General features: G+C 40.7%; 1 protein-coding gene across 1 annotated transcript in view; it reads right to left on the bottom strand.

Annotated features, from left to right (window-relative positions):
• Positions 1-5,472: 5,472 nt before the first annotated feature.
• The window catches only part of Ola1 (Obg like ATPase 1), a 112,571-nt gene continuing 95,947 nt past the window's right edge, over positions 5,473-22,096 (bottom strand). Inside the window, exons 8-11 of the mRNA XM_055600775.1 lie at positions 12,096-12,236; positions 11,314-11,410; positions 9,164-9,286; positions 5,473-5,995 (exon numbers count right to left, since the gene is read on the bottom strand). Of these exons, the coding sequence (XP_055456750.1) occupies positions 5,894-5,995; positions 9,164-9,286; positions 11,314-11,410; positions 12,096-12,236 (463 nt within the window). The 3' untranslated portion in view covers positions 5,473-5,893. The remainder of the gene's footprint in view (positions 5,996-9,163; positions 9,287-11,313; positions 11,411-12,095; positions 12,237-22,096) is intronic.

Here is a 22,096-nt window from a genome sequence, read left to right as displayed (position 1 = left end):
ATGGACAGTGGCTCTACCAACTGTTTAAAGGATGCAGTTTTCTTTTTAAAATCGAGGGATAACATAGATAGTAAAATGCACAAATGTTGGTTATGTATGTGTTGTGTGTGTGTGAATGCAGGTGCCTATGGAGATGAGAAGAGATATCAGATTCCCAGGAGGTAGAGCATAGGCTTTAAAGAGTGGCCTGGTGTGGGTGCCGGGAACTGAACTTGGGTCTTCTTTAAGATCAGTATGTGCTCTGACCTTGGAGCTATCTTTTCAGAATGCAAGCTGCATGCCTGTGTGCTCATGCGTGTTTGGGTATACACACATATAATATACATGTTTAACACGCATAACAGCTTCACAGATAAAAAAATACTTAACATTTCCTATAGTCTTTGGGGAACAGGTCTTTTTTGGAAGACGGCATCTCTGTGAACAGGTTGACCTTTTACCCCTATGCTGAAGCCTGGGCAAGGACAACACATTTTCAGTAGGACATTCCTAAAATGCCACTTCTTATTTCTTTGGGATGAGCTCTCCTTATGATTCTATGGTGCCAACAGTTTTGAGAGCTGGGGAAGCAAGAGGCCCATGAGAATGTTCGTAGTTTCTCATCTCTACCTAACATTTTTCAAAGGGCTGTTGAGGGGCAGCTGGGTTTAATGAGAAAATAATGTGTTGCTGAAAACTTTCAAGTTTATTTGATCAAAGTCAATGGAATTTTCATTCTAGTCTCTCAACTGTGGTAATAGTCACAGAAGGGATATTTAATGCAAATAGTTGCTGTTCTGCAACTGGTTTTAAAATTTTAAACACTTAAGAGAAAATAGTGAGCTATGTGATTTTGGTTATGGAGTCTAATGTCCGTGTCCATACAGAAAAGAGTAACGGAAGAGGTGATAACGGATGGCCTCCATCATTGAGCTGAGCACCCAAGAGCCTGCTTGCTGCCGAGCGCCCCTTTAGAGCCACAGTAACAAGCCTTCACGTTGAGTAAAGTTCTGACGCTTTCCTGGAAGTGCTGCCTCAATTTTATGTGGTAAAATTAACTCTGATCTTCAAATACTAAGATACAGATTTTGGAATAGAATTTATTAGCAGCTTCTGATGTCATCCTGGGTAGCTTCTGCAGGGCAGATCTTTAGGGAATCACAGAAAAACATGTTCCATAATTCTCTCGGCTGTGTATGCTACATAAGGGTTTCCTATTGGTGTTTTGTTTTGGGTCACACTAAAGGGAGGTTTGTGGGAACTAACACTGAGTGGCTTTCTCCTCAGCCATCTAACCGACAACTTCCTCAGCTTAATTTTTATTACACCTACAAAGACCCCATGGCTGGAAGAGAACCTGGCACTGGGTAGGATCTCAGTGGAATCCAGATCTGATCAGGGCCCACTCCGCCCTCTGCCACTGCATTCACAGTGCACATCCGGGGCAGGAACACGGCTAAGGAGTCATGGAGGCAGCTATGGAGCATGCCTGTATTTGCTGGAAAAAAAGCCAGACCATCACTACACAAACGTTAACTTAGACACTACAGCTTACACTTATTTTTGTTTTACGTACTGTTGTAAACAGCCAGGTCAATGGTTGTTAGACACCCAGAGATACAGCTTCCTGCCATACTGCTGCTCCGCCAGCCCTTAGGGCAGGGGTTCTCAACCTCTCTCATGCTACCTTATAACTGTAATTTTCCTGTTTTTAATCGTCATGTAAACATTGGTGTTTTTTGATGGTCTTATGCCACCCCTGTGAAAGGGTCATTCAACCCCCACAGGGGTCACAACTCAGAGGCTGAGAACTGCTGCCTTAGGGTGTTGACCTTTATTCATGGAAGGAGCATGGATCCAAGCTGAAAATAAACTCCTTCAGTCAGCAGCAGGAAGCTTTGACCCCAGAGTAGCTTTTTAATGAAACTGCATGGAGAACACTGGGCAAATATGAACAGAACAGAACTCAGAAATGTGACACATTCTCGGCACTCAAGGGCAGCCGAGCTGGGGCTTCACCAGACTCCCCCAAGCCTCCAAAGTGGGGAAAACAGCAGTATGCAGAGATCAGAAGAGCCAAAAACACGGACCTCACAGTCCTTTTCTTCCATATTTGGTGGCAACAGAGAGTCTGAGTGTTTCCTGGCTGGCCTTGGGCCTTCAACAGCAGGCCACAACATGAAGACACCTCCCTTAGCTGCTTGCTGGAGTGTGAAGGAAGTTAACCCTCCACACTACAAAAGCACTGAGGTGCCCTGGAGCCGGCACTGGAGTAAGACCCTCTTAGCTTGGGAAACAAACGAGAGTGAGAAGGTGGGATCTGAGGACCCCAACCCCATGACCAACTTCCTTCCCTTCCACTAGGAAGCCCGCCTCACCCTGGAGCGGCCTTCTGTGCGCCGGTGATGCCAAGCAGAGCACTGGCTCTCTCTCTTTGTACCTTCTGAAAAAAAAAATCTGTAATATTTGTGCCCATCATTTCACTGCCACCTCCTAGCGGCACGGCTAATAAACTGGGTTACTGATCAGGACAAACGTACCCTCCCTAGCGAACAGCCACCACCTCCTTCCTGCTGCCCTTGCACCAGCGATCTCCTATTGCACAATTTTGTCTGCTGAGTGGGTGTGGACACAAGAGAGTATCCACACAAGAAGAACTGCTGATGTAAACAACCAAGAACTTTCTGGGTGCTGAGTGGTTTCTGACACTCTACTGCCTGAAATCAACACTCACTGAAGGCCTACACTGATTTAGACTGCTTCAGTAACCTCACTCACCAAGGTCACACCACACAGGTTGGAAGCAGAAGGCACAGACAGGACCCAAACCTTCCCTGGCCTTTTCAGACCTCAGGCTAAGGACTAGATCACCTGCTCATGCAGGGCTTTTCACTGAGGTACTGATTTGTGAGCGGCTCTGGGTATTTACAGGTTATGAAGGTAATTCAAGGATTGTCAGTAACTTTTTTTTTTTTTTTTTTTTTTTTTTTTGAGACAGGGCCTTACTCTGTAGACCAGGCTGGCCTCATGTGTGCACCACCTAACCCAGAAAGAATTGTCAATAAAACTTTTTAAAAATTTACATGTTAACTCATGTTCTTGTGTGCGTGTGTACCTGTGAGCATGTGTAGGGTCCAGAGGATAACTTGTAGTAAGCAGCTGGTTCTCTCTCCATCGTATGTGTCCCACGAACTGAGCTTGGGTTGTCAGGTTTGACAAGTGACTTCACCCTCACAGTCCTTGGGCCAGCGCAGAACTGCCTGTTTTTGTAAGGGACCCCAAACTATTGTAAGAAGCCAAAAATCATTCTACAGGCTTAAAAATTTGTCAAGATCCATTTTTTTTTTTTTTTTCCCAATTTAAGGAGTCAGCCATAAGATCCAACATGTCTGAAGGGTTGGGGAAAGTGATAAATAAAGTGGACTGGATGAAAAACCTAAGACACGAAGAGATTTCGCCCTCTGACATGGGCGTCTGAGGCAGAGCTGCAATCAGAGCTCTGAAGACGCTGCAGGGACAGCCAAGAGCGGGCGGCGGTGTGGCATTCCAATATCAGAAGCTGGTAAATCACAGAGGAACACTCACTGCACCACGAGGCTGGCAAATCAGACGTGAACAGAACTTTTATTCAGAACTAACTGAGTCATGAGCCATGAGGAGGACTTGGCTTCCTCCGAGGCCCTGGTTCCGACGCACGCCATGCCCAGTGCAATGTAAAAGTCATGAAGGCAACGTGAGAAAATTCAACTAAACATTTCCCTCAAGCTTTTGGCACAAATCAGAACTCCTGAAGCTAGACAGGTGCGAAAACCGTTTACTTAAAATTCTAAAAAATATATAAACTGTAGTTTACACACGTGTCACTGGAAACATTTCGGATACCTTTTCATCCACAGGCAACAGCTCCCAGAATTCTGAACTTTTGCGGAGCATGCAGTTTTGTACCTTGGACATTTTTCAGCATCTGATTTCCGTCCTAACCGAGGCTGTTACTTGACATGGTCTTTCCCCCTTAACGGCCCCATCCCCCAGCACAACCATCACATTGGATGTCCGAGAGCTAAGTCGCATCATCTTTGAGATTTTAAGCACACCCATGCAGAGGTCAAAGATCTGATTTCTCTGTCACCACCACGCCTGGCAGTTGCTCGGCTACATGCAGTCCAGATGGAGACGCGTAAGCAGGCCACTGCCGTTTGTAGCTTTGTCTCACTACAGTCACCACGCCGTCACTGCTCCACCGCACCCCTACAGCGCTTATTTGCTATTTTATTCCCTACCCCAAGCCGGCCCAGAACATCACTATGTGGTCCTGGCTGACACCCCATTTTCTACCATCCTTCCAAATGCTATGTCCAGTTTCAGTCTCTGTTGTTTTTTTTCCCCCTAGACAAGGTTTTTCCATGTAGCCTTGGCTGGCCTCAGACTCACAGAGATCCACCTGCTGCTGCCTCCCTAGGTGCTGGGATTAAAGGCGCCACCTCCAGGCCAGTCTCTGTGTTTCTGAGACAGCGTCTCACTATGTTGTTCAGGTAACCTTCAACTCACCACCTTCTGGCCTCAGACCCTCAGTGCTGGGATCACAGGCTTGTACCATCATGCCAGGTAACTTAGTCTGCCTTAAAATCTTTCCAGGGCAGCCTGGTCTCCCTAAGGAAGTCTCCCTTTCTTCCCCCTTTGCGCTACATACTCCTGCACCTTTAACATGATACTGGCTGGCCAGAGGATAAGCCTTCGCTTCAGGGAAATGGCTCTACTAGCATGGTGGAGCACAGAAGGGCTTATGAGAATGTTAACATGGAGGCAAAAGGGGCATCCAGGGAGGGTGGCACTGAGGTTACCTAAGTCCCACAAGGGTGAGTGGCCAATGATCTTGAGGTAACTCAGCTGTCAGCATTTTCTCAGTCATTCTACTATGAGTCTAACGGTGCGTGATCTACAGGCATGCCGGATTTCCAACTGTCTGCAAATGCTTTAACAGCAAGTGTAAAGAAAGTTTAAACACGATCAAAGTTTGCTTATTTTTTTAATAGTTTTAAAGCCAGTATATGAATCTGAATTGAATTAAAACTGCAACCCCTCAGAAACAAAATGGTCAGTTTTCACAATTTAATAATTTTAAAGAGAAGTGAAAATAAAGACGCCATTCATTTGGTCAGAACAATAACAACACACAAAATCACTAATGTTTGAGAAAATTATCTTCTTTCTGGTCAGAGTCACTTGTGTTATAACCTTTGCAATATCACTACTATCATCTTTCAATAAACGTCCATCTACAAATTAATTAACTTTTTTGAGACAGTCCCTGGCATATTATTCTTCTAATTCCCATGAAAGACTCACTTTTAAGATACAATTGCAGCTGCCCCACACTGCCAGTTCCTGTGTCACACACACGCCTTAAAATTCTGTAATCAGCAGCCAGCAGGTGCCATATCGCATTCAGCACACCACAGCCAGTCAATACAACATCCCCACACACAGCAAGGCTGGTTTTGTCAAGTGTTTTATTGAGTGTAGACATCTGGAGTACTGTAAAACATGCATTATCTTTAGATTCAGAAAGGAGCAAGCCACATTGTCTTCACCGTCAAATGTGTCAGGCTCGGCGTACATGATGGAGATTAATGAAGTATCACGAGAGGAATATGGTTCCTGAAAAGCTTCTACAGTTTGAAGAAGGGTCTCAATCATGTGAAAAGCAAAGCTGTTCACGTTTAGTAACTTGCATTTCATTGAAGGTACACAGTATTTTATAATTTTAAAACAAATAAAAATAATTTGTTTGTAGAAGATTCCCATTTCTAACTTTGTCTCTTTAGATTTCAGAAACTTAAAAAAAAAAAAAAAACAACCAAAACCCAATATATGCATTTTAAAAGTTGTATGTCTATCTGAGCAATAACTAAATTTATTTCTTTTTTGGTTGCTGAGGTGTATTAAATTTGAAGAAGATAATATCTCCATCTTCAACAATATAATTCCTGCCTTGTTGTCTGTATTTTCCAGCAGCCTGCAAACAGAAAAAGAACAGAGGAAATGGCTTACTTATTACTTATAACCAAATACACAGAAAAACAGAGGAAATGGCTTACTGCTTATATCAAAAACCCAGGAAAAACAGGAGAAACAAATGCAAAGAAATGCTCCTTGGGTCATGTTAAAAAACCATAGTGAAAAAGAAGAGAAGTACAGGAAGGCATGTAAGTTCTAAAGCAAACAAAGAGAAGCAAAATACTTCTGATTTGGGCAGGACTAAGCTTTCACATATATGTGTACATAATCATAATGTATTCTCACTAACTGCTGATACATAAATGTAATTATACCAATATCATTAAGTTTCATTACATGCTGTGTATGGTACATTTTTGATGTGTCTGCAAACATCCAGTAAGTCACTGTAAAAAAAAACTGATCAAATGAAGCAGAAAAAAGCCACAAGCACTTTGTTTACTTGAAGACATTTTTTGGTGACCCTGGTGCTGTCTTAAAGACAGTTTGCTCTAACAAAAACTGCTCAGTTGTGGTGCACAAATCTGCATTTCTTGTAGCCCCGTTTAATCTTGACAGTGGTGCTGAACAACTATGCCTTCTGAACGTTATTTTGGAAGTTTACTGTCGGGTTACAAGCAGACTCCAACAGGTTGAAACTACAGGTATTTTTCACTTGTAAATCAGTCCTCAAAGCAGCTGATTCCACCTGCTGGTACGCAGATCCGATGTGCTCTTGGTAATCAAACACACACAAGCCAGGCCACGCCCATGGCTCCTCAGCACAGCACCCACACTTAGCACTCACACAATTATCAGTCTCCTGTGACCCTGGCACCAACTACTCAGCAATGTGTACCCGAGGATCTTTTAGAAATTTTCAAAAGTGTTTTCCTTCTGTTAGAATTTGAGAACATGAAAACTTTGTCCAATGTAAGATTATTACTTCCATTTGACAATATTGAAAGTTCAAAGCTGAGTGAAATTATATCAATCAGCAATAAAAGCAGTAAAAAAAAAAAAAAAAAAAATCACACATCTGAGGCTTAAATCAACACACCAGACTGAAGAGCCCTCATAAGCATATTTTTGATAATGTACAATACAAAGGCTTTTGCCTGCTAGCAATATGCTATTAACATGAAGTTTATCTTTAAAAAGACAATGTACTCTATCATTCTAAAAGACATGCTAAATAAATATTCACATGATTTTTGTAAAGATGCGATGTACTGAAAGCCATATGCTACTTCTAGAATCTAAGGTCTACTACTATAAAACTACACAGACTAGTTAAATGAAATGCACATTGACATGACATATTAGTCTAACTTTATTATATACTTTGTTACACTCAAGTTTACTATTAATAGTGACAGTGTTTCTTTAAATTCCCTAGAGACCATTTAATCCATTTCCACTGCTATCAGAAACACTGGTTGAAAAAAATCAATACCCATTTGTGAATCTTGAGTATGTATTAAACAAGACACGTCTAACCAGTTCATTTGCACTTGAAAGCAGCCATCTGTAGAAGGCAGCTTTGCCTAAGCAGATATGATTGCTAATAGTGTGATATCCCCGTAGACTACAAAGCCCAAAGAGCTATTCAGTATATAGTTCACAGCACTGCACTGAATTAGCTATGCTGCATCGGTGGTAGAAATAAAAAAATAAACACACACACACAGACACACACACACACACAGTCCTGTTCGCAAGCTCAAACTTCTTTATCATGTACAAATAAACACTGTTGAATAAGGAGCACAAAGTAGCTCATAAATTCTTCATTTATACAGAGGTCAAAATTTAAATGTTAGTTTTGGAAGTTAAAAACACATGAGATCTTTAGTTGTATTTTAGGTGGAACAGCCAGAAGCCGACCTTCCCCATTTTATGATATAAAGTGCTCAGCCTTACATCTTATTATAAGCAGAAAACATTATTGTGTTGTATATTATAGTTTCTTAATTCTTAAAGAAAGTATTGACAATTCACATTATCTTAAGTTTATTATAACAAAATCTAATGATTGGTAAACATGGATTTAGTATATATAAGTATGAAAAGGAATCTTCCATCTCTGAATTCTATAAATAGAAAATATTCTTATTCTAATCTTTTATATGACAAGGAATATTTGCTAATGTGTTATGTTGACAAAAATATCAGATATTCTTCAAGCCTAATTAGTATTCCTGACAAATTTCACCCTCAATATTTGCATACTTATCTATATCAATACAGATGACACCAATGAAATTAACGGCTTTGTTTAGTTGCAAACTGTAACTTACTCCTTTTTGTGTAAATCAAAATGGCTCTCAATACTGAACCGATTCTATGAAGATGTTTTCTTTCCTGGGTTTAAGTCCTATCAAAGCCCTGCTGTCTAATATGATTGTTCTAATAATATTGGTAGGAATAAGCCAAACTTGACATCTTTCACATTCCTTTCAAATTATGAAATAGTCAAGATAAGAGTCCTTTTTGAATCTCTCAACATTTTCTATGACAGTCTTCAAATTAAATAAAGGAAGCTTCCTATAAGGTTAACTTGTAGTGAGGTGAACTACCTACTTATTGGATCAATATGTTTCTCTGTGAAGAATCAAACAAGCTGGCAAAATAAATTTTGCAATAGAACTTACACTAAAAATCATGTAACACTCATATGTAACACAGCTTCATTCTGTGGGTCTGTGGCTATTAGCTAAAATAAAGCACAATTTTGGACCTGCCCTCTAGTGTTGAAAAAGCAAATCAAATTCCCAAAAATTAAAAAAAAAAAAAAAAAAAAAAGGAAAGAAAGAAAGAAAAACAGGAAACTCATGAAGTTTCAGTATCAGCAGGTTTGTCTAACTAGGCACCATTATCTGTTTCCTTGACTTAACCATGCTATGATTTCTAGTTCATATACTCAGATAGGTTATGATAACTTTTTCATTAGCTACTAATGAACAAATTATTTTTTATAGTTATTTTCAGTTACAGGAAAAACCATCCACACAGCCCTTAAAAACTGACCTGAAAGCACACACAGAGATAGCTCCTAGTCAGTGGACAGCATTGCTGATGCTAACAGGCTAACAGCACGCAGCTTAAAGACAGCCATCGTTTATCTTGAGTATCTTCACGTGAGTGCTAAAGTATGAAATTTATAAGTAAAAATATAATTTCTTACCTTGACTGCATTTTCAGAACCTTCCTCCTTAAAGTCTTCATATTTCATTACTTCAGCCATAATGAATCCCTTTTCAAAATCTGTGTGAATCTTTCCTGCAGCCTGAGGCGCCTTCGTTCCTTTCTTTGAAAAGGACCAGAGAAAACTAATTGCATTTAAAATGACTGACTGTAAGATTCGAGTTTCTTTTCTCTGACCTACAGTTGGTTCAACTCAAACTTAAGTTAATACCAGTTGGGGTGTCTGCTATTCAATTAGTGCATTTCCATCAGTGGTCGCTGTCTGAGCAGCAGACTGAGCACAGGCAGATCAGCAGGTGTTAAGGGGCTCAGCTCATAGCTTTGTTTTTCCTAACACTCATCCACGGTTTTATTGATTTAGATGCAATGGTCTGGTTTGGTGTGAGTTTCATTTCGATTTTTTATTCTTCACAGTGGGAAAAAAAAAATAAAGATTTTAAAGTAACTTTCAAGTTGAATTATCAAAGGTTTAAAAGATAAAAAGCCCTCAAAATTTCAGCTCATCTAAACATACAAAAAAATCAATATATAAAGGGTCATTTCCAGAAATTTCTAGCAAATCAGATAAGCTACAGCCATCAAATAATTTTTCAATAATCAAGAAATGTTAACAGTAAGATATTTTTTTAACATTTTGTACAATACAGCCTGCCCCTAACCATCATGAAGGAAATTCAAGTCAATATGGAAAGAAAAATGTCTTGTAATTACCTCATATGTTAAATTACAAGAACATACATTCCAGACACACACAACCACAGAAAGAAACGTGAGAAATAATGGTGGCCTACAGGCTGCTTAATAAAGCATGTTAAAGTGATAAGGAGTCTGACACTGCAGAGCACAGTTTTTATAATAAAAGATGTATTGGGTTAATGTGGCCACTCACTGATGCTGACCTGCCTGAGCATCTGAGCACATTAAATCACGGGGACCAGCAATCAGTCTCAGGACAAACCAGCTTGCACACTTCAAACCCAGCAGATGCTTTCCTGCTCCATACACTTGAGTTTGAAGTTTTAAGGCGTTAAGATACATCTTTAAAATACACAGTAACAACAAACAATGGCAATTGGTTTAACAACTTGGATTTGCTTTGCCATTATTTTTAACGTTTATATAAAAAGACCATGTTGAAAGTCAATCAAACATTTTTTCTTTTTACAAAGGGGGGAGATAAAAGGGGAGTGAGTCTTGAATTCACACAGGCTTGTCTAACATCACGCTGACCGTCTCCGTGTTTCTAACTACACGAAATAAAAACAAATGTGGCAGCAGCATTGGAAACAGAACAGCACTGAGACCATCACAAAACATGTATTTTAAACAGAATACAAAAATTACCTTGATACTGAATGTAAAGTTCTGACCTTTTTCTGTTCTGGAACACACAATTGAGGACTACCTATATTTCAGAATATTTTTCAATAGGAACTACTATATTAGAATATATTTACATTCAAAAGCAAACCAGCATATTTCAGACTATTGTCCTCTGGGAGTACATTAGTTGCTCGCCCTCGTCATATTCACTATACACTAATGTTTAAATACATATCACATTCTTGAAGAAGCTGAACATGTAACAGTGAAAATAAATGTCACTTCCATGAATCTGATAGAAAGGAATGAATTATTACACATTCACTTTAGCTTTTTGAGCCCAACTGTGTATCTATGAAGAGCATAATGATGTCATATTGCTTTTATTGCTGAAAATGTAATCCGAACAAAGCAAAGGAGGAAAGAACCACACGCAACCCAAACAAACTTAGCGACTACAAAATGAAAAGCAACATCAATTTCACTGCAGACAAACCCAGTCACACAGATTAAGCAGGCACAATACTGGTGTGTCTTATCTCTGACCACAGGAGGAGGGTAGACAGATTCTACAGGATGAAGAAATTCAGACTATGTAATAGGCAGAATCAATTGTTACCTGCCTCAATCAATGCCGCTCCACTTTCACTGTTCAGCAGCTCACAAATAATTAAAGTTATCCTGGACAAAAACCTCATCTGTAATGACTAGCTAACCGCCACCATGACAAACTTCAAAGTCAGTGATATCAATCTGAATTCAATAGTGTGGAACTGGATATAGCTGATGAATAAGTATGAATCTTACCCTGATGGTCCATGCTCGCACTTCATCTGGGCCTGCAGTGAAAAAGTATTCTAGTTGGAGTGCTGCAAACCCAGCCTTAATGATCTTTGGCAAAGCACTGAAATAGAATGAAACAAATTCACTCAACATTTAAGTTGACTCTGCCAGGGATCCGTCTAGAACTAAAATTATTCACCCAAGCAGATAATGGTAAAGATATTAGTAAGTGACCATTCATCTTTCATAGCACACTTGAAGAGGCCATACAGCACGGGCTGTTTCTTAAAACACCCCTTCTAAAATTGTACTATATTTAATTGTATTGTCCTGAAGCATTTTGAACTGTTTACTACTAAAAAAGAAAAATTATATCTTCCCAGCCTATGACTATTTTCATCTAATATTATTTGCAGAACTGGAGCCATGAAAGCAAAATTATTTGATTGAAACCCAATCTTCTAACAATATATTATTGTTACTCAGAAAAAAATTATGGCAAGTGATTCACCCTTTCCCCTCCCCCACTGAACATGACGAAAGAGTTTTGGCGATCATTCCTCCTCAAAAATATACATAACTAATACCTATGTTATAATTAAAACACTGTGCAGAGATGACAGATGACAGTTAAAAACTTAATTTAAAATAAATCTTTTCACTCTGTCTCATGGTAAAGAAAGGAGAAGATTCCCTCTTTATAATGGTAATTACTCTGTCATTTATTATTCTATCAGCGCAAGCAATTAAATTACTGCAAGGAAATAGTTGATAATAAAGTGTAGGGAAAATGAATGCTAATTAACCTTTGTGTCATGTTCGCTTCCAGATACTTCTGTCTCTCCTCAGCACTCAATTCTTGCAACTTGAGTTCCAAGGCCCCACTAAAAGGAATGACCAAGGCGCCTGGGTCATACTTGTCCACCCACTCTTTAATTTTTATCAACCTGTAGACAAAAAAAGGGCACAACATTATCTTGTAGCGCATGCATGACTGTGCCACATTCATTATTATCAAGTAGCACATACATATTCATAAGAACTGCACGGTTTTATGATGCCATCTTTTTGTGTATAGCTTTCCAAGGTCAAGGCATTAGCAGGCAGCAATTTTTTTCAGGTATACGCTGGAATTTTCTATTGTAATCTAGTTTTGTTTTAGCATATTATCTATAGGAACTGTATCACAAATATCAACTTTTAGAAGTTAAGCTGAATTTGTTTAGTATTGCTACCTGAATAAGACTATTTTATAATGCTAATGTCTTTTACACAATAAGTTTTAGAAAAGAGAACTCATAAAGTTGTTTATACAAGAATCACTTAGAAATGCCAACTAATTCTGAGATATCTCTGAACCATACCTTGTCCCACCCAGACACCTACTGACTGAGATAGTCCCTTCCTGAACAGAACAACTGCTGCTGGTTTCCAGAGAGGTTTCTGCTAACATTAGCAGTAACAACAACAACAACAAAAATGCAAAATACAGATTTATAAATACAGTCAACTAGGGACATGCTGTTCTTATACATCCAAATTTTTATAGCATCATGAATAGAAATGCAGAGGAAATAAATGCCTTTAATCACAAAAGTTATGGAAAGCCAAATGTGTTAGGAAACATACTAAACTGTTGCCTAGAAAGGACTATTAAGTTTTTCTCCTTCTAAAGGGAGTATTTTGGAAAAGCAGTAATTAGAATTTGAGTAAAATAAAGGTAGCAAATATAATTAAAAGGTTCTACTCATAGTCCCTTATTCCTGGGTAGGTAACTGTTTTCTCATTGGCAGAAATGGAAATAATAACAGTACACGTTATACTGTAAAGAACCTAGGGACAGAATAAAGACAGTGAGCAGGTAACATCTTCATCACTCTCAGATAGTCATGGCATATTCTCCTATGAGTCTATGGTTGTACCCAGTCTGGTTATAGATCTGGATGAGTAATATAAGTAACTGGGTCTTACGCATCCTAGCAGCACCCTGTATTTTGCTTTTATTTTATTTGTGCGCACAGACTCGCACCCACAAGCCATGGAAGTCAGGGACAACTCGAAGGAGCCAGATCTCTCCTGCCACGTGGGCTTCAGGGACTGAACACAGGCCATCAGCCTTGGCAACACGTGGGCTTCAGGGACTGAACACAGGCCATCAGCCTTGGCAATGAGCACTTTACGGCTGAGCCACTCCACTGCCCCAGCCTCCTGTATCCACTAAGGGTTAATAGGTATTATGGCATAATCCCGCAGGAGAAAGCTGTTAAATGATCAGTGTACAAGCTACTTTTAAAGGCAAAGGAAAGGAAGAATTAAAGACCAAATCCATCAAAACTCAAATATTAAACAAAATGGCAGGAACTCAAATAGTTATTACAAAGTTAAGAATGAAGCCCAATGATGGTGGTGCATGCCTTAATCCTACCATTTTGGAGGCAGAGGCAGGAAGATCTCTGCGTTCAAGGCTAGCCTGGTCTACAGAGTGAATTCCTGGAGAGCGACATCCAGGGCTACACAGAGAAATGCTGTCTTGAAAAACCAAAAAATAAAAGAAATTTAAAGGAAGGAAGGAAGGAAGGGAGGGAGGGAGGGAGGGAAGAAGGAAGGAAGGAAGGAAGGAAGGAAGGAAGGAAGGAAGGAAGAAAAGAAGGAAGGCAGGCAGACCAGCTACACAGGATTCAGATAGAAAAAGAAATGAAAATTCACAAAACAGTTTGCACATGTTTATCATACAAAGTTAATTTCATATTTAATATATTAGTGACTTTTGATCATAATATTTGTATGCTTTTATTTACATTCTAGAAAGTATACTAACACCTAAGATTTATTTTGAAAGAGTATATAGTCTTAAATTATGATAAAAAAACTTGGTATTTTCTTGCTGAAAATTATAAAGGATATAATACAGCCAGGCATGGTGGCGCACTCCTTTAATCCCAACACTTGGGAGGCAGAGGCAGGTGGATCACTGTGTGTTCAAGCCCAGCCTGGTGTACAAATTGAGTCCAGGACAGCCAAAGCTACACTGAGAAATCCTGTCTTGAAAAACAACAACACAACAAAATTATGAAGGATATAATAAAGCAAAAGAGAGATTAAATAGGCATTTTTGCCTAAGTAACATCATAGTATTTTAAGTTACTTTACAGACAAAATATTCAAATTTCTATATTAAAATGCTATCATCAAGGGCTTTGTAACTGACTTTTATTATACAAGTTATATGTCAAATATGTCATTTTAAAAAGCAGACCTAATACAGCTTCATTGGAAGGGAAATAGAAACAAACCCATGTGCTAGTATAATGGAAAATGTTATACATCTATCTCATAAGTATGGTCAACACAGCCAATAAAGCTAAACTGTTAGGAAACAAGATAAGAAATAATTACTTTGGCTAAAACATCAATTCAGAATAACAATAGTTCTACCCTGTCATTTTCCCAGTCTTTCCTGCAGAGCCTCAGAGGGATTATTTGCATTCCTCAGGTGTTCTATTGTACAATTCAGATGAATAAAGACTTACAAATCATTCCTCTCCCGCCAATGTAAGACTTTGATCTGGTGAATACACCATTGTACCTTAACTATAATTGGCAAAAAACCTGACAGTGGAGAGCATCACACGCTGAATAACAAAGGGGAACATCTCAAAGTGTTGACAGATGATCTTCATAATGCAGAAGCAGAGCGGGCACATTTTAGCAGTAAATGAGCACTGAGGTCTAAAGGTCTCCAAAGTGACTGACATCAGACCTGCTACAGCCTCACTGAAGAAAAAGGCACCGTCACACTCTCCCTAAAGTGAGTTCGGCTCTTTTCCTGGCAGCTTCACTTTGGTGACTTTCGCTGTCACAGACAACACAGGGAAGATGAAAAGTGACTTAGGTTCTTTGGCTGCCTGCTTTACTTTTGTGACTTTCACTTTCAAACAAAAGTGAGAAATGTCCCAAAGTGATTTTTAATGGTGTATTTGAAATATAACTCGGGTAATTAAAAAATTAACTTAATTTAAGATTACCGATGGAAATGCACATAATACGCCTATTAGGTCTGATGGTTTTAAAAGTGTGATAATGAGGTTAGGATCACAAGTTTGAACCCCATAGGGACCTTCTGCAAAGAGATATCTATTCTCTTGCTACAATCCATGCCCCAAACTATAGCCAGCCATCTGGAAAATGTGTGGTACTGGCACCTGATGGACCCAGAAAATTCAAAGTTGAGCTCGGTTGTCACTACTCAAACACATTTCCAAGAACACTGTCAAAGCGCCCAAACAATAAAATGTCTCAAAAAAGCCATCCAACTGCTAGTGGCCAAAACAGTGATATTGACACTGTTACCGAATGTCGCCAGGCATAATGGGAAGAGAGAGAAGCTCGCTCCAGTAAGCACAGAAGACTTTCGGAGTTCAGCTGTAAACGCTGTCCTAGCACTTATGCTATACATTTTCATGCACACAGCATTTCCAGGGGTCGAGCCTTCCTGATGAGGAGTCCAAATGGTTTGATTTCTTCAAAATCTTGAATGACAACGCCCTGTGGTTACCTGTATTGTTCCCTGGCAGCCACTATACAGTAAGCAGACAGTTTTGGACCTTCAAGGTTGGGGCCTTGAGGTAGACCATCAGTTTGCAATCTGTCAAATTCCTAGCAGAGTGAGCTGTCCAGAAATAAAGGAGCATTAAGTCTCAACATCTAAAATTTATCTCCTTTCTTATAATTTTACCCTTCTAGTTTTGTGTTGCAAATCCAGATTTCAAAATTTGATTCCCCCCCCCCCCCGGTTTTTACACTGTTTGTACTTCCTTTCCTAAATATTAGTTGTGTTATTTATTAATGGTTGGCGGTGCTGGGCGCTGAGCCCAGGCCCTTGTGTAGTTAGGAAGGCACTCCACCACTACGTTACATTATCTGTTTTAATTTGGAGGCGGGGGATATTGTTGTGTGATAAACTATTTGTTCCTTTCAACATAAACATTCTTCCAAACTACTTTTTATATCTAGAAGTCATTTTCTGAGAGAATGTGGTGGTTCCTGGGGTGAGATACATCTACAATGTAGTTTTTATTCTTTTAAAAAAGACCCCTTGCAAGTCCCAGCTCTGGGTCATCTTTTTTAAGGTTTATTTATCTCATATTATTAGGTGTATGAGTGTTTTGCCTAGTGTATTATGTATGTATGCACGCACACAGACCATGTGTGTACCTGGTGCCTGCGGAGGTCAGAAGAGGGTGTGGGATCCCTAGAACTGGTTATGGGTGCTGGGAACTAAACCCAGGTCCTCTGCAAGAACAACAGTGCTCTTAACCATTGAGCTATCTCTCTAGCCCTCTACTCTTCCTTTTTTTTTTTTTTCCCCTTGGACAGGGTTTCTCTGTGACTCACTTCATAGACCAGGCTGTTCTTGAACTCAGAGCAGCAATGAAAATCATTTTCTGTCTAGGGTCACCATAACCTGAGGAACTGTATTAAATGGCTGCAGCATTTGGAAGGCTGAGGAGCTCTGCCTCATGCAGTTTGTGTGTGTATAAACTCACGTCTTTTAAGAAAAAGATAGCACCCTGATACTGACGAGAAATGGATACTCCGACAATGCTGCCATTTACAAAAGGAGCGTGCAGCGACGCACAGCGCACTGGGCAGTGTCATCGGGGGCCTAGTCAGGGCAGGCATCTCTGCAGCATGGCGGGCAGCTGACCTAGGCGCTGGTAAACACTGCAGTCACTTCAGCTCTCCTTCTCTGCAGCTTTACTCTCTTACTGCACATCTCAGAGTCCCAAAGCACACCTTCAAGACAAGACTGTCCTTTTTTCCATTTCCCAGATAGGACTACTGCAAATGAAGGCTGGTTTACTGGTGTTTTAAAATGAGAAAAAAACAAGGGCATTAATGAAAGATAAAATTATTATTATTATGATTTTGGTTTTTTGTGACAGGCTTTCTCTGTGACTGTCCTGGAATCCCTTTGTAGACCAGGCTGGCCTCAAACTCACAGAGATCTGCCTGCCTCTGCCTCCCTGAGTGCTGGGATTACAGGCGTGCGCCTCCATGCCTAGCCTAAAGATTGTTTTTTAAACAACAACTAATGCTGGCCCTGAAATAAGATTTGTACCAAAAGCAGTATGTACTTGAAATATGTTATGCATTTATGACAACAGATGACTTTTTAAAGTCAAAGAGTTAGCTCTAGAAATTCAGATATTAACTTTTCCATAATTCCTATCTTAAGTAAAATTACTAAAGTACAACTTTATTGGTAAGCATTCTCTGACTGGAAGCTACCAAGGAAGGGTGCAACTGGGCCTGGTGGCACAGGTCTGCAATCCAAGATACTCAGCAGGCTGAGGCAGGGGACTGTTAAGCTCAGGGCCAAGACAGGCAACAGGCTGAATGCCTGTCTCAAAGGGAAAATACACATCTTTGTGGTAGGACGCTTGCTTAGCTTGTGTGGTTCCATGGGTTTGGTCCTTAGGATTAAAAAAACAATTGCTGGGAGGTGATGGCGCACGCCTTTAATCCCAGTGCTCAGGGGGCAGAGGCAGGTGGAGGCCAGCCTGCTCTACAAAGGGAGCTCCAGGTCAGCCAAGGCTACAGAGAGAAACCCTGTCTCAAAACAAACAAAACAAAACCAAAAAACCCACCCAAAACAAAACCAAACAAAAACCGGCAAGTCTGTAGTTTAAAAAGAGAGTGGAAGAAAAAAAGAAGAACCAAGAAGGTAAATTTTAGCTTTGACTAGTGTGTAGAAGTCTGCATAGTGTCTGAAAACTCAAGTCTTCTTTAAAAAAGCCTCATGTTGTCTCAGAAGTTTCAGTGCTGTGCCCCGCCCTCACAGGGCTGTCAGCAGAACAAGGACTATTGTGACACTCCAGGCCTGTCACTGGAGAGCCGTGATGGGAAGGCAGAGCTTGCATTCTAACACCCCAGGTCATTTGTGCACATGCTACATTTTCAGTAGCACTGAACACGAGGACTCTGAAAACCGGAGCATTGAATGCAATGTATGAGATGACACGACAGACCCACAGAAGGGCAGCTGCCCCCCCCCCCCCCAGCACAAGGCTGGCAGTGAGCTCCTCAAGACATGTCTCCTGGGTTCAAAACCAAAACAAAAAGTCACCGTCACCGGAACTTCAGGAAGTCTAAGAAAAGGGTTCTGTCTGAACCCCATGCCATGTCAAGCAAATGTCAGATTCACAGCTGAAAAGATGACCTAATTCAGACGCATAGCTATGGTCAGCAGCCTGTACTGTGTTAAGATACAATTATGCCTTTCATCTCCCATGAGCCTCAATATCTGGAAAAATGTCTGTAGTATACTAGCTTTTGGGTCCAGCATAGGACTCAAAATTAGGAGCGATTTCAACCAAGGCAATTTCATTTGGTGATATAAAGAATATTGCTACAAACTGTTTCCTAAGACCTCAGAGAACCACTGTCTTAGTCCAAATTACTGCAGTCACCTTAACGTTGTGTGTGTACTTGTGCATGTTGATGAAAATCAACAAATTTTAGAGAAATGGGTGTTAATTTTGCAGCAATAAAATCCCATTTTGATTCCCTTTTCAAGGATAATAGGCTTTTTGATTCTACTAACAACTGAAAGGCTCTCAGAAAACTCAAATAAATGAAAGGTGTTAGGACAAGTATGGGTAGGTAGCTATAATACCACAGCAGAAAAATTGGGATATGCTTATCCTAAGCCTTTGGGTTCACCATGACCCCAGGATCCAGCTATCCCTCAACAAACTGAAAGCCTCTGTGATGGTCTTGTAACCAATGTCTGAAAATAGTTTCTTTGTTTAGCAAAAAGGCTACATCAAAAAGAAGAAGAAAAAGAAGGAGAACAAGAATTATTATTATTATTATTAGTTATTGTTGTTCAGGTGAAAGAGATGGCTCAGAGGTTAAGAGCACTGGCTGCTCTTCCAAAGGTCCTGAGTTCAATTCCCAGCAACCACATGGTGGCTCACAACCATCTATAATGAGATCTGGTGCCCTCTTCTGGCCTGCAGACGTACGAGGCAGAATTCTGTATGAATAACTCTTTAACAAAACAAACAGAAAAAGCTCTTTGGGCGAGAGATGGTTCTGTGGTTAAGAGTGTTGCTACTGTTCCACAGAGCTGGAGTGTGGCTCTCAGCACCCACATCACAGGCTCACAACCATCTGTAACACTAGCTCCAGGGGATCCCAAGCCATACAGTTCCCTGCAGTTAGTAAGCAAACAGAAAGCGAGTATCAGGGTAAATTCAACTCACCTTGAGCTAATCAGAGCCCTGATTTCCTCACAGACACACAATGGCCTCAGAAAACCTACCGGGGAGCTTCAGGACAAGGATGATCTTGAAAATAGAAATGAGGGTCTCTGGGGCCATGCTTAGATCGCAGCAGTGGTACACGAGCAGCTACTGTGTGAAGGGGCTCGATGCTGGATCTTGAGGGCAGCACGGAAACTCTGAATCAACCCTCTCAGGTCAGTCCTTGTGTGCCGGGCAGCACCCTGACACTGCCGCTTCCTCAGGAACTACCTCATTTAAGTGACCATCGCACCTCTTCAACAGGGTAACGGCCATGTATTCCGAGACCTGCTCCTCCTTCCCACAAAGTTCCATATGAGGAAGAGCTAGCACGCCCTTCTACCTACATTGTAAACTGCTTATTTTGCCCCTTTCTTGTCTCCCACTATAGGAAAACAGTTGAAGTGGGGGCTAGGGTCTTGCTCTTCAGCTCATTTGGTGTCAAACTTGGGACCCTCCCCTCCCAAGTGCTGGGATTACAGGTGTAGGCCACCACACCTGACCTTAGGTACCCCACACCGAGAGTAGGAATTGAGTGCAAGGTCTCACCGCACTAAGTAGATATGCAATTTACCACAGAGTTATATTCACAACCTTCTTCTTTTCCTTCCTTCCTTTCTGAGACATGGTCTTATTAAGTTGCCCAGGCAGTCTTGAACTTTCCCTGCCTTGGTCTCCTGAGTAGCTGAGATCACAGACATGTATGTCAGGCCAGGTTAGAAAAAAACTTAAGATTGCAAGTGAGTCTTTGTTCCTTGCCACTTCCAAAGAGCATTCCTAAGCACAATCCCTGGCACACACTGGATGCTCAAATACCCTTATGGATATCTCTGGCTGAGTTATCCATATCAGGCTCTGATATCCAAACTTTTTGAGTTCCATGATGCTCAGAGAGTTTCAGGATGACAAGCATGTCAGATTTTGAATTACGGATATTTAATCAGTTTGTACAAAATGTGTACAAATATAACAAATCTGAAAAACTTTAAAATCTACAACACTTTGAGATTCTGGGCCCCACGCATTTTGATTAGGGGCTACTCAACTGCTAAATAGTTGAGTGACTCCAGATGGCTATTTAAGATTTTAGTTCATTCATCTACAAAATGGTCTAGATTGGTAACTGTTAACCTATGCTGAGTTTCCTGAAAATAGGTGCTAGGAGGAGAAAAGGAGAGAGAGCAATGGCGGAAGGTCCCTGAGGTTTGGGACACCCCACTCTTGTACTTCAATCAGAGCTGCTTGACTTTTTACTTTGGACGTCTGAAATAGATTTCATTTGAAGACAGAACTCTGCTGTTTTCAACCATTCTAAAGTTCACCGATGAATGACCTTCTTCAGATGGAAAACTGTTGTGCTGGGCATGTGCCTGGCATGCAAAGGAACCACACTGACATCTTCATTCCCATTTCTGCTCAAGCACACTTTCCAGCGTCCCTTCCCTTTTCTGCCACTCTCTACTCCCACACCGTGACTTCTTACAGCACGCCTGTTGTGCCCTGGACAATTTACTCCTCTACCCAGCATTGTTGCATCCACTTGTCCCATTATTTCCCAGGAAATTATTGAATATTTCATCAATCATCTCCAATACCACCTAGAAAAGTGCCTATCATAAGGAGAGGTTCAATAAATGTTGGGACTAGACCCCCTGTGCAGATGTAGCCCATAGGCAGCTCAGTCTCCATGTGGGTTCCCTAGTAAGGGGAACAGGGGCTGTCTTTGACATAGACTCAGTGGCTGGCTCTTTAATCACCTTCCCCTGGTGAAGTGGCCTAAGTAGGCCACAGAGAAAGAGGATCCAGACAGTCCTGATGAGACCTGATAGGCTAGGGTCAGATAGAAGGGGAAGAGGATCTCTCCTATTAGTGGACAAGGGGAGGGGCATAGGAGGAGAAGAGGGAGGGAGGGTGGGACCGGGAAGAGATAAGAGAGGGGGCCATAGCCAAAATACAAAGTGAATAAATTATAATAAATAATAATAACAAAGAAAAAAAGAGAAAAAAATCTTGATTTAAAAGACTTTTGGTATGAACATTTCAAGGAAATAAAAAAAATGCCTTTTTTTCATTTTATTATACCTGTTCCTTAAAATAGCAAAATTTCATAATAAATAATCAAAATAGTGACTTTAAATTGAACTTTTTATTCTTTTAAGGAATGAAAAACTAGGGAGATGGCTCTGCTGATGGATACACTCTCTGTTCAAGCAGAGGAGCAGCGTTTGGATCCCTAGCACCCGTGAAAACAGCCATGTGCATGCACTTCTAACACTAGCCCTGTGTGTGTGTGTGGGGGGGGTAGACACAGCCAGTCAAGACAAAAAACAGTGAGCTCCAGGGTCAGTGAGAGATCCTCTTACAAGGGAATAAGGCAGAAGAATAACAGAGAAGGGTACATCTCCCTCTGACTTCCATGGTGAATGCACTGGTATATTCAACTGGGTAGATACACACACACACACACACACACACACACACACACACACACACACACA

The sequence above is a fragment of the Psammomys obesus genome, unplaced genomic scaffold, assembly GCF_907164565.1.
Source record: "Psammomys obesus unplaced genomic scaffold, mPsaObe1.curated_primary_1811, whole genome shotgun sequence".
NCBI classification, from domain to species: Eukaryota; Metazoa; Chordata; class Mammalia; order Rodentia; family Muridae; genus Psammomys; species Psammomys obesus.
This window is presented reverse-complemented; position numbering and strand designations above follow the sequence as displayed.